Source organism: Notolabrus celidotus, chromosome 12 (genome assembly GCF_009762535.1).
Source record: "Notolabrus celidotus isolate fNotCel1 chromosome 12, fNotCel1.pri, whole genome shotgun sequence".
Taxonomy (NCBI): Eukaryota; Metazoa; Chordata; class Actinopteri; order Labriformes; family Labridae; genus Notolabrus; species Notolabrus celidotus.
In genome coordinates this window covers 35,437,237-35,454,559 of record NC_048283.1, presented here as the reverse complement: position 1 = coordinate 35,454,559, position 17,323 = coordinate 35,437,237, and the positions used below count along the sequence as shown (strand labels likewise).

Genomic DNA, 17,323 nt, shown 5'->3' with positions numbered 1-17,323 from the left:
ATTTAAAAGAGGATTTTGTAATAATGGACTTAACATTAATGTTCATGCTTTCAGTGACATTTCTCCAATGGCTACCACAATGCTGAGGGAAAGTGAAAGATAAATATCATGGCATCATCCCAAAATGATGCCGAACAGGGTTCAAATCCTAACAAATAAGAGTTAGCAGATTTGACGCCATGTTTGAACCATATTTATCTTTTTTTAACAGCCTGTATGGTTTTCCATTCAGTTTGAAATAAGTTATGAGTTTTATTTACTGTGTGTTGATACTATTTCTTATACTTTCTATACTATTTTTTATCATATATCAACCATCCACTCATTTTCCTGCTTAGTGAGGAGTGGATGTGGTCCAGCAGCTCCCCCTCACTGCCGCTCACAGTCCTGCATCCTGCGTCTCATGGAAGAAGCAGAAAAATCTTCCATGTAGCATTTTCACTTGTGTTATTTTCCCCCTTTTTTAACCAAATAACTTTTCTAAAATGTAAAACTGACTTTTTCAATTTGAACCATGATGATGCTTCTTTATAATAGCTATCATGACTGCTGTTTTTATGTCTTCTCAGATATTATATGTTTATTATATCTCACTACCTAACTTATTATACTGCAATATCTGATAAACGATGATCAAGAACATATTTAAAACCAACAAGCCTTTGGGAAATGTGGTTTAAGACCTGTCCCATGCACAATATCTCTTTGTTCAGCTCCTGTGCTGCATACTTTACAGAAATGAGTCAGTGTGATTTATCTCAGTCTTTTAGATTTTTATTGACCTCAGATACAAATTCTTACAGATACAGATAGAGCTACAGAGAAGCCAAACTCTGAAAAGGAAACAATTAATATATAAATGTAAGAATAAATATTGTCAGATTTATGATGAACTCTCCTGGCACAACAAGTTTTAACAATGCAAAACAAAATGCAATGCAAGAGGTTAAAAGGAATACACGTCAATTAAACAGTATGGAGTGGTGTGACAATAGACCAGTAAATCATTGTTGAGCGGTTCTTCAGGGTAAACAGATAAAAACAAATAAATAAATCAATAAAAATGGAGAAGTAAATAAAAGCATTTAAAAGGCAACAAAAAAGGTTTTCAGAGTAAAAGGACGACATCACATCGGGAAAGGTGCAAAGGATGAATTAGGAACATTAAAATAATTAAAAAAAAATATAAACAATAATAATAAATTAAAACAATAAATAATCAAATAGAATAATCAAATCAAATGTAAGACAATGAATGAAGTAAGTAGTCTAGTGGGATATAACTTAATAACTCCGCCTTAAATACATTCAAACCCTTCCTTTCTTGTTTTGTATTTACAGTTTCTGTTCACTGATATAAAGTCTGGATGTTAAGATATTTTGAGATGTTGTCTTTGGTCGGAACCTTTCTCGTCGGAACCTTGAAGCCTTCACTGTGTTTCAGTCGTGCACTCTTTGCTAACGGACCGTGTAACCACGTTGGTGTAAACAGTCTGTGGTGTAAACAAACATTGAATGAGCTTTCAGTTTGCTGGTTTTGGATTTATTAGGAGGTAGATCGCATTGTTCTGGTCCGGATGGAGATCTTCGGAAGCACGTTTGATGAGTCCATGTTTTCGACGGCCAGGGACCGGGTCCGGGTCTCTGTTCCTCTGTCCTCCTATAACGCCAAACTGTGTGAGCCGGAGGTGAGAGTCTCTCTGTCATATCAAAAACACTGATTTACATCACACTGCGGTGGATATAGATGAAGAAGACTGTCCTTAGAGCTTTACAGAGAAACCTCTTAACATAAAGACACTGCTCACCACCAGCGTGGTGTTCTTGTCTGTCACACTCCATCATCCCGAACTGACTCTCTTCACTGCTGCTGGCAGTATAATGCACAATATACTGTATTATAATTATCTTTGCAATATTATATTATGTTATATTACATTATTATTCTAACTACAACTCACGGTCATATTACATACCCATATTTATTTTTATTTATTGCTTAATCTGTCATTACCAACCATAATCACTCCATGTCAACCTGTCACTACTGAACCATTTTTAATACTGCCTGTAATTACTGCTATTTAATCTAAATTCCATTGTAACATTGTATATATCTAAATTGTATTCAGGCTTAATTTATCTATTTTTATTTTTACTTATTTTATTTTATTTTATTTTATTTTATTTTATTTTATTTTACTTATTGAAACTTCTTCTTGATTGTACTTATGTCTGGGTTGCTGTAACAACTGAATTTCCCCCCCGGGGGATCAATAAAGTAATATCTTATCTTATCTTATCTTATCTTATCTTATCTTATCTTATCTTAACACAGGGAGGGGACTTACCTCAGTTCACGTGAAACCTGAAACTGGGAAAAAAACTAGTTCCGTATTGGATAGAATCCCTGAAATCACATGGACTGGGTGAAGTTGGAGGAGAGGTTGTTTTGGGACTTGTCTTGTTGAAGTATTGGCGTCATGTAACGTAAAAACAAAGCGGACCAGAGTAAATGTTTCCTGGATGATAAAGGACCTAACAGTAATGAACTCTCTGTGAGTACGTTTCTGACCTGATGGTTTGTTTTAGTTTTGCCAAAGCTTGTGACATTGATTTATTTCTGCTTCCCTGTTAGTTCAGATAAAAGCATACAGGGATGCAGCCATGTGTTAGTTGAACATCACTCTAGATTTGCACATTTGACAGACATCAGCAGTGACTGTGTCATGGGGAGCGTCCTCTGTTCCCAAAGCTGAAACCCTTTTCCATCAGCCTGTTTTATTTTTTCTTGTAATGATTGTGATTGTGACGATTTCTGCTGCTGCTGATCCAAATCAATTACTCATTCATTCATTTACTATAAAGTGCTTCCAAAAGATCTTGTGGGATGATAGGGCTGCTGAGGGGACATGTAGGAACACACGACCTCATTTTGAAAATGTTCTAGAAATGTGGGAACATAGGGATGACCCCGTGCGTTGCACCAATGTCAGCAACCAGTGTTTGTCTGTTGTGTTGCAAACAGTCTGATGTTGGCAAGCTTGAATTCCAAACTGCTGATTCACGAAAGAGGCTTTGATTTGGCAGAAGGAGTCATCTGTGGGACAAACTCTGCTTTGTTTTCAAGGTGAAGCATGACAGGACATGTCAGCAGTGTGGGATTAAGTGGGATTATGACACGCTTCTTCAAGAGAAAGATCAGCTACATGCAGTTCACCAGGCAGCATTTTAAGAGAGACTTGGCAGCATTTGATTAAACACTTGAAATCTCATGGCTCATCTAAAAGATTATAAGGATTACAGAGAAGTAAAGCAACAGCATGGTATCTAGGGATGTAAGGATGCACTCAACCTACGATTCGATGGGAATCCCGATTCTTGGTTCACGATACGATTCACTCACGATCCTCTAACGATTTCCAAGAAAACTGGATTGAACTCAAAATTTAAATAACTAATATTTTATTTCAGTCCTCAGATATGGACAGTTGGAATATATACAGGACTGTCTCAGAAAATTAGAATATTGTGATAAACTTCTTTATTTTCTGTAATGCAATTAAAAAAACAAAAATGTCATACATTCTGGATTCATTACAAATCAACTGAAATATTGCAAGCCTTTTATTATTTTAATATTGCTGATTATGGCATACAGCTTAAGAAAACTCAAATATTCCTATCTCAAAATATTAGAATATCATGAAAAAGTATACTAGTAGGCTATTCAACTAATCACTTGAATCGTCTAATTAACTCGAAACACCTGCAAGGGTTTCCTGAGCCTTGAAAAACACTCAGCTTGGTTCAGTAAACTAAATCACAAGTATGGGGAAGACTACTGATCTGACTGCTGTCCAGAGGACCATCATTGTCACCCTCCATTAGGAGGGTAAGACACAAAAGAAATTTCTCAAAGAGCAGGCTGTTCACAGAGTGCAGTTTCAAAGCACATTCACAAAAAGTCTGTTGGAAGGGGAAAATGTGGCAGGAAACGCTGCACAACCAAGAGAGATGACCGCAGCCTTAACAGCATTGTGAAGAAGAGCCGCTTCCAGAATTTGGGGGATCTTCAAAGACAGTGGACTGAAGCTGGAGTCCAGGTATCAAAAGCCACTGTTCACAGACGTGTCCGGGAAATGGGCTACAATAGCCGTATTCCCATGGTCAAGCCACTTCTGAACTCAAGACAACGGAAGAAGCGTCTGACTTGGGCTATGGAAAAGAAGCACTGGACAGTTGCAGAGTGGTCCAAAGTCCTCTTTTCAGATGAAAGCAAGTTTTGTATTTCATTTGGAAGTCAAGGCGCCAGAGTCTGGAGAAAGGCTGGAGAGGAGCAAAATCCAAGTTGCTTGAAATCCAGTGTGAAGTTCCCACAGTCAGCGATGGTTTGGGGAGCCATGTCAGCTGCTGGTGTTGGTCCACTGTGTTTCATCAAGTCCAGAGTAAATGCAGCTGTGTACCAAGAGATTTTAGAGCACTACATGCTTCCGTCTGCAGAAAAGCTCTATGGAGATGATGAATTCATTTTCCAGCATGATCTGGCACCTGCCCACAGTGCCAAAACCACCAGTAACTGGTGTACTGACCATGGCATTACTGTCCTCGATTGGCCTGCCAATTCCCCTGACCTGAACCCCATTGAGAATTTGTGGGGTATTTTGAAGAAGAAGCTCAAAGACACCAGACCCAACAATGCAAATGAGCTAAAGGCCGCTATTGAAGCATCCTGGGCATCCATAACACCTCAGCAATGCCACAGGCTGATTGCCTCCATGCCACGCCGCATTGATGCATTAATCCGTGCAAAAGGATTCCCAACCAAGTACTGAGTGCATTAATGGACATTTTCAAATGTTTGATTTTGTTTTGCTGTTATACTTTTTTTTTTACTTGGTCTGAGGAAATATTCTAATATTTTGAGATAGGAATATTTGAGTTTTCTTAAGCTGTATGCCATAATCAGCAATATTAAAATAATAAAAGGCTTGCAATATTTCAGTTGATTTGTAATGAATCCAGAATGTATGACATTTTTGTTTTTTTAATTGCATTACAGAAAATAAAGAAGTTTATCACAATATTCTAATTTTCTTAGACAGTCCTGTATATGTTTTCTCTTATATTTCTTTGTAAACAAAGTCATCATTGTTCATTTTAAGGTGTGTTGTTACTCAAATTAAACCACTGCACACTTTTTTTCAGCAACTTGCAAAAAAAATCAGCGTACAAAAATACCTTGTTGGAAAATTTCAGAACAATTCTAGAGAAATGGAAAGTGAACAATTCCCAAATGAAAGTATTAAATATTAAAACAAATAAGGTCAATCTCTTGAAATTAGGGATGTAAATTTCAAGTATTTTCTGTGATTGATCTTTGGAAATGTTAACGATCAATTATTGTTTAATCATTAAACAAATGTTTTCCATGTTAAAAATAATGACAAATGTGTTTTCCCCCTAAATCAAATGTTCCTTCATGACACAGTGTGTCACAGATCCTATTGAGGTGTTCAACATGGTATCAGCCCTGATTTTCACAAGCAATGCATCTCTGAATGGGACAAAATGCCTTTTCTTTTTTGTGTCTATGATGTTTTCATATTCAAAAACAAAGCTTTTAATTAAACCAAGTTGGAGAAAAAAAGTTACCACCACAGAAGCTCTGAGCATGAGAGGAGCTCATGAATGCAGCACTTGACAGTTGACACCAGAAAAAAATAAGCTGAAAACCAAAACAACAATCAGACATTCAAGTAAACATGCAATATGCAACAGTCAAATATACTGACATGAAATCCATCATACTTTGATACACGGTGTTACACTAATCAGATTAGAAATCCAGTTAAAGCAGAGAATAAGTATCACACACATCTAAAGCTCAGTATCTTTGACTTTGTCTCACATGTAGACTCACAGAAACATCTAGTTAGAAGAATGATGAAGATAATCCTGTTAAATGGTCCCTCTTCCTCCTTGTTTCTCTCTGCAGTGGTTCTGTGACGGTTCTGCTCTGGACACAGACGACCCTCTGGAGAAGCAGAAAGTCTTCAAGTTCCGTGGAGACTTGGCTGTACGACAGGGGAAATATCAGGTAAAACGAGGGGCTGTCATGTTAAATATCACACACTTACATACGAACATTGTGACTTTTTGAATCAGAGACTCAATCTTCTGCTTGTGATGTACAGTTTTACATTTTCTATCTAAGAACAATGATTGTAGAATATCACGTTATGTGCTTGTTGTATTTGAAACTCAAACAAATTCTGAATGATTTTCTTTTTGAAAAGAAGTGTGTGCTAACAACCAACAGGAACTTTTCCAGACTACTGGAGGAAGACTGCTGAAAACACATTTAGCTGTAGCTCAATAAGATCCTTCATGGGAAGCAGATTGAGTTGTTCAAGCTGTAACATGCTGTATTGCAATAACACACCTTTACAGTAAAACTGCTGGTTTCAGATGGTTGCGTGTCTTTTGTTTCTGTATTATTTTTCAACTTATCACTGTCCACTCTGGGTGTAAACATTCAGCATGGTTGTGTTCTTGTACCCTTGGTGTGGCGTGTGTAGAAAGCTTTGGAAGCATACAGCACCTGCCTGGAGTGGATCGCTGACAACAACCTGACCATTAAGAGAGACGTGCTGGAGGGAATGTCTCGATGCTGCACCAAACTGGGACAGAGGGAGCGGGCGCTGGACTTGGCTGACTTGCTGGTGAATCTTCTTTGAGTTTGTCTTGAAGGTTTTTTTGTGCAGGAGAGTTTTCTCTTCTGCATCTTGTTTTTAAAAGAGTTTTGAAAAGAATAAAATGCAAGGCAAATTTATTTATAAAGCAGCATTCATACAAAGAGCAATTCAAAGTGCTTTTCAGAGTTAAAAACAAAAAACAGAACAGGAACAATCAACAGAAACACACAGCAAACACTTCAAACATTTACATTTTATATGCGGCCAGTTATGTTTAATCTACTCTCTCTCTCTCTGTGTACTTATGTAACTTAACCTACATAGTTAACAGTGTTGGGTCTTGTTATTTATTTAAATGAGGAGGGATTATTAGAAATAATCAGCCCCCTTTACTGCTCTGAAGTCCGTAACTCTCAGAGTCTTACTGTCCCGCAGGACACAGAATCACAACTGATCTTATCTTAACCGAAATGAACCTTTAATCATTCAATTCATCTCAGAACTTCTTCCCAAGGATTAAGACTCACACATTGAATCTTTACTGTGTCGAGTCGCAACCCGAAGCTCGGTCAGACCTCTTGACACCCCCGCAGGGTGCCCGTATGCCCAACATTTAATTGTAGATCCAATATCAGGTTCATTCCATAACACCACACCTTGTCAGAAAATACCCAATTTAAAATATGACATTAAACAAACATAAGCATGAAAACATGAAATATTTTAAAATCTAAGATCAAGAAAGAAAGAAAGTAAATTTAGTTAAAACATTTCATTAAAACTCAGTTTCTTAAGAGAAATTAAAAGTTTGTAGTTACAGAAATAAAAACTAAGGTTGGAAGATGAGTTTTCGTCCATTTGAGGGGTGGAGTAAGCAGCTAAAAAGAGGAATGTTTTTGAGTGTGTTACAGTTAAATCTAATCCAATAAATCACAGTTGATTGATTAGATTTGATCAGTCTTGTGTTCATGATCTTTCTCTAGGGCAAAGAAGCCTCCAACACCTGTCACCTGATCAGCCTCCTCCTGCTGAAGGTCAGCTTCATCACAAACCCAAACAAGCACACTTTTTATTGCTGTTTTTATGCTTCAGAATCATGTCAGAGAGACGTAGTAACATTATCGTTTCACTGAAATCCGACCTCCACTACAGGTCAGCATCTACCAGCATTTTGGGTACCTGGGATCAAAGATGTTGTGTTTGCAGCAGCTGTGCAGCCTGCTGGCCTTTAACCCCTGGCACTGGAACAGCCTGGGTCAGACGTGTCTGCAGCTGCTGGAGAGGAACACAACTACAGGTTGAATGAGCTTCATGCTGCTGTTTTTGAAAAGTCAATGATGCATGTTTGCTGATGATTTGTTTTCATTGTTAAAGAAAACTAAAGCTCATGCCCTTATTAAGTTTGATGAAGAGTGAGTGATCTGCCCTCATGGACTGATGTGCTGTTTTGTCATCACCAGGGTTGTGTTGTCCTCAGAGGTGCAAATCATCAGAGGAGCAGAAGCCAACAGAGACTGAGGAACAAGTGGAGGAGGCAACAGAGCTTGAAGAGGATAAAGTCTGGCTGAAAGCCTGCATGTGTTTCATCAGAACGAGGTACAGCAGAGTGACCTTAAAGCTGGGATTGGTAGTCAGATTTAGATCCACTTTTTGTTCTACTGGTTAAAATAATCTTTCTGTCCCGATGGTAATCAATACATAATGTGTTCTTAAAAAAGAGGTAAAAAAAGCTGCTATCTACAGCCGGAGTAAACCTGGGAAAACACCAACCAATCCCTGCCATCAGGAACCAAATGATGAAACCAATCAAATCCTGTCCTGCCGTTCTGCCCGCCTCCTGCAGAGCGTACATTTCCTGTTTGTTTGTGTTTTTAACTTTCACTATGAGAATGTTTTGGTGTTTTCTTACCGCTGAGTGAGACATGAGTTGATGTAGTGCAAAACACAAACCATGTGTTGAGGACCGGTTTTGAATCAGTCACCATCATATGGTCGCAAATCAGGGTCGCTCGTGCATGTGAGGGGGGGTTAGATGGAGTCCTGAGGAAATGCTACTTTCAAATTCATGCTAGTTTTCCGTGGCTACCAACCCTAGCTTTAATGACATCCAACACACAAAGTATTAGACATATTTTTTGTTGTAGGTTCAAAAAACACTGGCCCAGATTTGAACAAACTTTTTGAGTCACAGCAGCCTGACATCTTAATATCTTATCCTATCTTCAGAAATGTACAATCTTTTAATAAAGTGGGTCCAATCATTTGATGCTCAGACGGAAAAGGTTCATATTTTCTAATATAAAGTAAATCAAACTTTAATTTGGAGTATTCATTTGTATCATTTTTGGAGTATATCATACCATCCAAATGTTCTCTGCTTTCACCTTCAGACTCCTGTTGAGGATCCTTCGGCAGCAGCAGTCCTCGTTCGTCCTGCAGCGAAGTGAAAGCACTTTACAGACGACGGATGAGGCGTTACAGCAGCTCAGTCCCAAAGAAACAACCCTGCAAGCTCTCACTGAGGTAAACGCATTCTCCTGGTTCATGCCTACATATCAGTTAGTTGTAGAGTTTAATAAATCGATCCATTTATGAAGCAGCACAATGTTAGCTTCTATGTTTGATCTCTCAGGTGATGTCAGAGGACCTGATCCCTGAGAAGATGAGGGAGGACTACCAGGATGGGGAGAGTCTGCTGGATGTGTGTGTGCAGAACTTCAGGGAGCGCTGGTGGAACAAGATCTTACTGACTGGAGTGTTGGAGACTGATGGCTGTAAACGTCAGACGCAGACAAACTCAAAGTCCTGAGGCTCCAGTGATGCCTGTTTACAGACTGTATGACCTGAAAGACAGGTCCAACACAGGTCCAACTCTTAAAACAGAGGTGGACATTCGGTCCACTCGGCCTTATTGCCATGATTAATCCCTGCACATGTGGATTAAACATGTCAGGTTAATCCTGATCATCTCACACAAAAGCATAAATGACTCTTAAAAAATGCAACAGACTCTTTAATATTCACACGGGGGGAGCTGTGCAGTGAATGTGGATGATCCTTTATCACCTCAGGCACAGACTCATCCATGTTGTATTCAGCTTTCTATGAGTTCAATCATTTACAGTGAACAGTGATCGTGCTCTGCTTCCAGACAAAGTCAGATGTTTTCTAATCTTTGAATGTTTTGCTTCAAATGTAACTAATGCCTTAATGTTCAGTAGTTTTAATAAAATGAAGACTTTTTTTAATAAACTCAAGTTCTAAAATAAAAGATACTTTTTATAAGGTCTGTCCCACCAACCTCTTATCCACTCAGGGTTGCAAGGAGGGCTGAAGACTATTCCAGCTCTCACTTGGCAATAGGCAGGGTACACCATGGACGGGTTGCCAGCACATAAATCAATCTGTATTTACATAGCGCCAAATCTCAACAAACGTTTCTCAAGACTCTTTCCAAACAGAGCAGGTCTAGACCGTGCTCTATGTTCTATTATTAACAAAGACCCAACATCAAGACAGGATAAGATCCAGTCCCATCTTACAGACAGGACTCAGTCTGATCTCATCTGAGTAGAGCAGTGAAGAGGGATAGAGGGAGATGAAGAGAAGGAGAGATGATAGTGGTGAGACAAATAGTAGTAGTTGTAGCCGCTCGAGTCTGGCACGTCCACAGCAGCAGAGATCCAGAGAAACCTACGGGACAAGGGAGCTCAGGGACTCCAGAAAGTCTATAATTATCTCATATCTCAGGGCGAACGTATTCACAGACAACCCAAAACACACCTACGGACTATTTAGTCATAAATCACTTTAACAAGCATGTCTTTGAACTGTGGGAGGCAGCAGTACTAACCACAGCACCTCCGTGCAGCCCTCAGACCTTTCCAGTGCTTAGCTGTTTTGCACACATGCAAAAGTTCTATTTAACAGAGCTGTTGTTGATGTTTGCTCCACCTGTGCTCCTGCTCTGACTTCAAAATGTCTCCTGTTGTAGATATTATGATTGATGATTAATGCATTTATCTCTACTGTTCAGGAGCTTTCTGCGTCCTCGACAATCAGCCTGCACGTTTTGTTTCCCTCTTAGTGGTTTGACGTTTTTTCTCATAAATAAACTTCAGAGTCAGAAAGATCAGTATAAAAAGTGATAGAGTGTGAGGTTCAAAAGTGCATCTTACATGAACCCACACCTGCAGAGAGCTGATAGAGAGGTCTTTGTTAAGGTTGTTATTTGGTCGTGAGGTCGGATGTTTTTCTAACTTAGTAACCTTCCTGCACAGTGCATGTTTTGACAACAGCACTTGAGCTAGATTGACATCTCTGTAATCTGTTTCATCTCCAATGGCAGAACACAATCGCCTCATTCATTCTGGTCTGACATTACACAATGTTGCGCCTCTAGGTTCAACCCGAGTGTCACCCTATTACACACTATCTGGAAACATCTGTGTGGGTGTGATAACATGACATCATGACATCTCTCGACACCTCAGGCTGTTGCATTACTTTATTTGTTGTTGTGGTTTTTTGTTAGAATTCTCTACATGCAACAATCGATGAAACAAAAGTTACAGATACAGAAAAACAAAGAAAAAAAAAAGGTGGAGGCCTTTAAGACGTCAGTCCAGCCTTTTCAAAGGTTTTATGGCTTACCTGCCTGTCAACCTGCAAAATCTACAACAAAAGCAAAATCTGGCAATCCAGTCATACAAGAAAGGTAGTGAAGGTAGTTTTATAAGCCTTCCAATAAAAGTACAATGCTGTTCCTTCTTGTAGCTCACCTTACAACAGTAGTGAAGAAGCTAACTTTTATGAGTTCAGGGAGTGGCTTTGTCATATTTACGATTCCATACCTTCAAAATCAAGCTCAGCAAAATTGTTCTCACCTTTTTGTCTTTATAGAGATTATAACACAGTAGGTTGAAATCGCCTCAGAAGCATTACACAGCAGAGAAAAACAAACCTCACATGTACGGCTGACATGTTATTGAGCTGGATCATTTTGAGCGTCATGCACATAAGGATGAAGAATTCTGTTAGACCCCGATCTGATTATTTCTGTCAGATTTAGCTCATACTGAGGTGACGACCTGCTCTGCTGAAGCCTGCCGAGTGTCTGTCGTTCATGCTTTTGCTCCTTTGTAATCCTGTATACACACTGCTTTGAAATGGCCTCCAGCCGGCCTGTGCGCTTGTGTTCAGTCCCGTCCTGTAGTTAGAATCGTAGGAGTTTTGGCGACTCTGGGGCATCCAGTTCGGTCTGGCTGTAGGGCTCACCTGCTGACGCCAGCTGGCACCTGGGGACAACGGGCTGGGGAGATCAGGTACGAAGTCATTATTTGGTTTGAAGTCTAGGGAGCAGTTCCAGTGTCGTCTTTGTGATCCATCTCTATTCCTCTGAAGAGTCGGTTGGTACCAGGTCTGCTGTCTGTCTGCAGTTTGCTGTGGGTTTGACTCTTCGACCTTCACTTTGCTTTCAGCTTCTGGGATGACGGTAAGACTTTCAGACGGGGACTGGGGGTTTGCGTCCTGAGTCTGGATCTTGTTGTCTTCTTTCTCCAGAGGTTCCACTTTTGTTTGTGCATCATGTGGCGTGCAAATTGCGCCCACTGTGTTCTTTGGCTTCTCCACAGGTGCACTTTGCAGTAGAGGTTTTGGCTTCATCTCTGCAGGTTTTTCAGTAACTTCTGTAGCAGTTTCTGTTTTCTGTGGAGGCTTGGTATCACCTTCGCTGCTCTCCAATTCAGGGCTTTGGCTTTCAGGTAAATCTGGCATTTTTGGTTTCATCTCTGTGTCACGGGCATCCTCAACCAAATCCTTCAGACACATTGTTTTAGTCTGATGTTCTTCTGACTCAGTGACAGCACTTTTCTTGTCCTGAGTGGATTCTAATGTGGTGTCGGGGGGGTCAGCACAAGGCAGGGAGATGTCGATAAACCCGGGGACTGGTTTGGAGCTGGAGTACAGCCTGTAGAACTCATGCTGGAAACCTTCAGCCATGCTGCCCCTCAAAAGAACAACCAGACTGCGATACACATGCCACGACAGCCAGGAGAAACTGAGGAGACAAACAACACTTAACTGAATCTGAGCGGTTTGGAGACATGAACCAAAAGAAGAGAACACTGACACTGATCAGACATGCAGGAGGCATTAGATGCACACTACGAAGAACAGAGATCTTTATCAATCAATCAATCTTTATTTGTATAGTGCCAAATCACAACAAACGTTATCTCAAGATGCTTTGTGTGTGTGTGTGTGTGTGTGTGTGTGTGTGTGTTGTGTTGTGTTGTGTTGTGTGTGTATCTGTATACCTGAATGAGCCAGTCAGCACCTCTGACCAATCAGCGATGACAAAACTCTCGGCAATCTGACCCGTCAGTTTCCGGCCTGTCTTGGCACAGTAGGTCTGTCCACCGACGCTGCGCACTGATAATGTCTACACAGACATGAGACAGAAGTTATTCATTCAAAGGATGAAAAAAAAACTACCTATGCCTGGAGTGGTACTATACAAATCTTCAGTAGGGGAGAACGGGGTTGGTTGTCACACGGGTTGGTTGGCACACTCATTATATCTCGCCACCAGAGGGCACTGTCTCTCAAATTGGGGTATGGACATTTCCAGAATTAGGATCAGAGCTCACCCACATAGTCTTCTCTGGAGTAAGACAGCTGAACTTGAGGTGATAGGACTTTTTGTGTTTTTCATGTCAAATAGTAAATATTCAGCTCCTAAGTATTTTTCTTCTAGGCTTTTAAACGATGGGTTTATAACAAAACAAGTGTTACCCTTACAAAGTGTGAGGGGAAAGCTGTAGTTTAGATTCTTATTAGCTAGCTAAGTAGTTGTTAGATGGTTGTTAGCCTTGATGCTAGCAAACAATTCCACTTGTGGTTGGTCGTCACATTCTCTTTGGGGTTGGTTGTCACATGTAACAACCAACCCCTATGTTTGCAAAATCCTGCATGGTGAAATGAGTTGGAGTGTGCAGATCCTACATTTACCATCACTGTAACTCAGACAGTGACTGCATGTAGCCTAGTTGAGTAGGCCAGTATTGTTCGGCCTATTTGTTTTGTTCCTTATGTTGTTATATAGGCTGGCCTAAAGATGTGTTTCCTCTTCATGGTCCTTCCTCATTTTATGTTAAAATACATTAAGTTATGTAGGCCCATCACTTGTCAGTGCAATTCAACTTTCAAATTTAGTTCTGCCTTCTTGCCTTTTTAAAAGATGTTTCCCATTGAAATACCATTGTGACAACCAACCCCATAGTGTGTGACAACCAACCCCATAGTGTGTGACAACCAACCCCATAGTGTGTGACAATCATCCCTGTGATGGGGTTAGTTGTCACAATGTGTCAGTGTCTTTGATAGTTAATTGCCTCTTTGTTACAATGAGTTGGAAAATGAGAGGGATACACATTCCAAGCCAACATGAGCAATTGATGAGCAATCATCAAAACAGTAAAAAGTGTGACAACCAACCCTGTTCTCCCCTACTTCTTAATTCTTTAAGAGCTGAAAAAGTAACAAATGAATGTATAAAAAAAATCACAAGTAAACTCCTGCACACTATTCAACAAACTGTCAAGAGTACATCCATTAGAGAGGTTTGAGTGCAGAAACTTTGCCTACAAATGTATTTTTGACCGGTATTCTGCATGAGTTTGATGCAATTTTTTATAAACTGCGTCCTCTCCTGCACACCTGTATTATGAAATCCATGAGTGAAGTATTTTTTCATATGATTTAATGTACCAACAAGAAAAAAGAGTGCAACATTTAATACAATCACACCACAGCCCAAATAGTCTTGCCTCCGACGTAGCCAGCAGCTGATCGCAGTTCAGATTTTTTTTATGTTACCATTAACCATTAGGCTAAGTCTGCGTTCTAGCTCAAAATTTTGCCCCTGGGGTGGCCAATCGGATTTTAAAGGTGCCCATGCAGCTCCTGTAGACACGCCCCTGCCTGCATATAAGAAAGTCCAGCTCAAAACTCTCCCTCAGGTCGACCAATCAGTACTACCAGTTTTTTAAATGTGCTTCATTATGGTTGTACTGGACTGAAACTGGAGCATCCACTGCAGAAAGAGTAAAATACAAATACTGAAAATGGACCTGGAAATTTCCAACATACACAGCAAATAAAGCTGCACAGTGTCAGGCTGCACGTACAGATCTCTCCCTTTGATGACTAAGCATGCCATGTGAAGCTCTGATTCATGCAGCCCTGAGCTACTTTGACTCTGCTGCTTATTTATTCACTTTTAGTCTGACATATTTGAACTGATTTGAAAACAGCACGTGTACGTTGTCTACTCTGTTTTTACTTTGTGTGGATATTAGTTGTATTTTTCCACAAATGAAGTCTTTAACAGGTAAAGTTTCTGAGTGTTTAGTGAGACAAACGAGACAGCACAGTGCTCTCTATGTACGGTATGAGTCTGGTGTTTGCAGAGAACCTGGAGCTGTTTCTGTAGTAGAAGAAGAGGAGAAATAAACGGCGTCATTGACCTTGTACAAATGGAGGACTTTGGTGGAGCAGTCACACCCTTTTCTATTCTTTTAGGGAGTTTCAGTGGTTAAACCTAACATTAATCTTCAAAGTATTAAACTGAGGTATCCACCTTTTTCAGGACGTACAGTTCTTTCATTTATTCTGTTTTTCATGAGAACAAAAACAGCGAGGCTCAGACTGTCAGGTGGACATAAAGAGCAAGATGAACAGACTCACAGGGAACTTCTTGCTGTCCAGTTTGAGGTTCTTCCACATGCTGACGAAATGGTCAAGGTTGAGATGATCCAGCAGCAGGTAAACAGACACCTTCCTCTTTTTACATGCCTCCAGAAGGTCAAATAGCAGCTCCATGTCACTGAAGCTGTCAATCACGATGGCCAGGACCTACAAACACAAATCCCCATGATCAAAACGATGGGCCCTGTTAGGCGTCCTCTGTGGGCCCCTACCTGCAGTGATGGCCTTTCATCATCTATCTTTATAGCCGACTACACTTAATACCACGTCTCTGCTTGGCTCGACTCCCTTGCATATCACATATCAGAGTGTCTTATCACACAAGAGAACTATTCCCTTCACATGTACAGGCTTGTCAGGTTTTATATGCACGTGCAGATGCATGAGACAGCACACAGTCACTCCTACCGTTTCAGCCTTTCTGATGAGCTCTATGACCGAGTCCTTCATCCCACACGCTCTGTGGTCACACTGGAAGTAAATCTTGAAACCACCCAGAGCTGGACCATTCTTTGTCACACCTAATACAGACACAAGCATGATCAGAGGTGGAAGCAAAGGGAAACAATGAACTTATGATCTGTTTTCCAAGAAAGAACATTATGTCTGCTTATCAGAGTCTGCAGGATTTCAGCACGCCAACAAGTCAAGAGTTCAAACACTGACAGGATTACACTTCAGCACAAGTATCAGACAAGTCCAAGTTACCTTTCTGCCTGCTGCGGTCCAAGCCTGACACAGTGAGATCACTGTGTGAGGACAGTGTGGGACGGTGTGAGGTGGACTTGGTGTCAGCATCTGACTCTTTGTCGGATGCCTCAGGATCCGCTGCGTAAAGCACAGAAGACGTTGAGGCTCTGACGAAGTGAAGTTATGTCACAAACAATCATTTTATTTCCCCTCCAATATCTCTGCAAAGACTTCAGGGGAAACACTCACCACCTGTGCTGCTGTCCTTCGCATGCTCCAGGATGTAAGTCTTCTCCATCTCCGACAGAAAGTCCACCTCTCCCTCCGCGTTCAGCACCTCGTTGTATCCCTCCAAACCTCGGCTCAGCAGGGAGTCCATTGCAAGCCGGGCAGCCTCGTTGTGGCTCAGGTCCTGCCTGGGATCGCTGACATAGTGTCCATTGGAAGAAGAGCAAGATGTGCGGAGGTCCTGCACCCTTCTCTTTACCTTCCCCAAAGGCTTGGACTTCTTGTACCAAAGCATGGACACGCTGCCGCCGCCGTCCGTGGGGGATAGATACATGTCTGCACGGTCCTTACTGTAGACCAGATGGATGCCTGGCTGTCTGTAGACCAGATGGATACCTGGTCGTCTGTAGACCAGATGGATACCTGGCTGTCTCTAGCGGTTATGGAAGTACAAATTGTTCAAACACTCTGAAATAAAGAAGTTAAGACCCGCCCCCTGCCTTCTTGGCAAGGTGGTTTCACAGGTAATGATGGATGACATGTGAGCATTGTGAACAAAGAACACGCAGTTATTTCTGATGTGCCCCTCTATAAACTGAAACACTGTGTAAATACACGACACACACACTAGGTGTGTGTTTACTGAGCTGATACATGTGAATGCACGGCTACCTGCTCTGCTCCTGAGAGTGCATTAATAACACTTCAGGACCTGATCCTTTACTCAGTAAAAAACACTTTACTGCCATGTGGATCATGTGAGTGTTTGTTTGTTGTTTATGCATCCGGACGACAATAACAGAATTGAAGTGGTTCGGTTGTTTTTCCCTGTGAGTGACTCAGAGCAGGTAAACTCGGATTAAAAGTGGGTGGAGGGAATTAAGACGATGAGTGACAGGAATGAGGATGGCTGTCATTTCGGCTCGCGTCAAAACACA

At 40.9% G+C, this 17,323-nt stretch overlaps 2 protein-coding genes across 3 annotated transcripts; one reads left to right on the top strand and one right to left on the bottom strand.

The window, feature by feature from the left end:
• The first annotated feature begins 1,417 nt into the window (after positions 1-1,417).
• Positions 1,418-9,969, top strand: zgc:101716 (uncharacterized protein LOC492784 homolog). 2 transcript variants are annotated; one of them, XM_034698687.1, is made up of 9 exons: positions 1,418-1,688; positions 5,999-6,100; positions 6,582-6,725; positions 7,682-7,732; positions 7,851-7,995; positions 8,159-8,294; positions 9,089-9,221; positions 9,331-9,499; positions 9,530-9,969. In XM_034698687.1, exons 1-9 carry the CDS (start codon positions 1,578-1,580, stop codon positions 9,538-9,540), a joined length of 1,002 nt encoding a protein of 333 aa, XP_034554578.1. In that variant the 5' UTR covers positions 1,418-1,577; the 3' UTR covers positions 9,541-9,969. The 2 variants fall into 2 exon arrangements, with proteins under 2 accessions (XP_034554578.1, XP_034554579.1); XM_034698688.1 differs by having other exon boundaries at positions 1,419-1,688; positions 9,331-9,969.
• A 1,218-nt stretch (positions 9,970-11,187) lies between these two features.
• Positions 11,188-17,295, bottom strand: LOC117822905 (protein FAM83A-like). The gene is made up of 6 exons (XM_034697857.1): positions 16,407-17,295; positions 16,176-16,295; positions 15,876-15,988; positions 15,447-15,614; positions 13,016-13,140; positions 11,188-12,756 (listed from the first exon to the last, which is right to left on the bottom strand). Exons 1-6 carry the CDS (start codon positions 16,717-16,719, stop codon positions 11,766-11,768), a joined length of 1,830 nt encoding a protein of 609 aa, XP_034553748.1. The 5' UTR covers positions 16,720-17,295; the 3' UTR covers positions 11,188-11,765.
• Between the last annotated feature and the right edge of the window lie 28 nt (positions 17,296-17,323).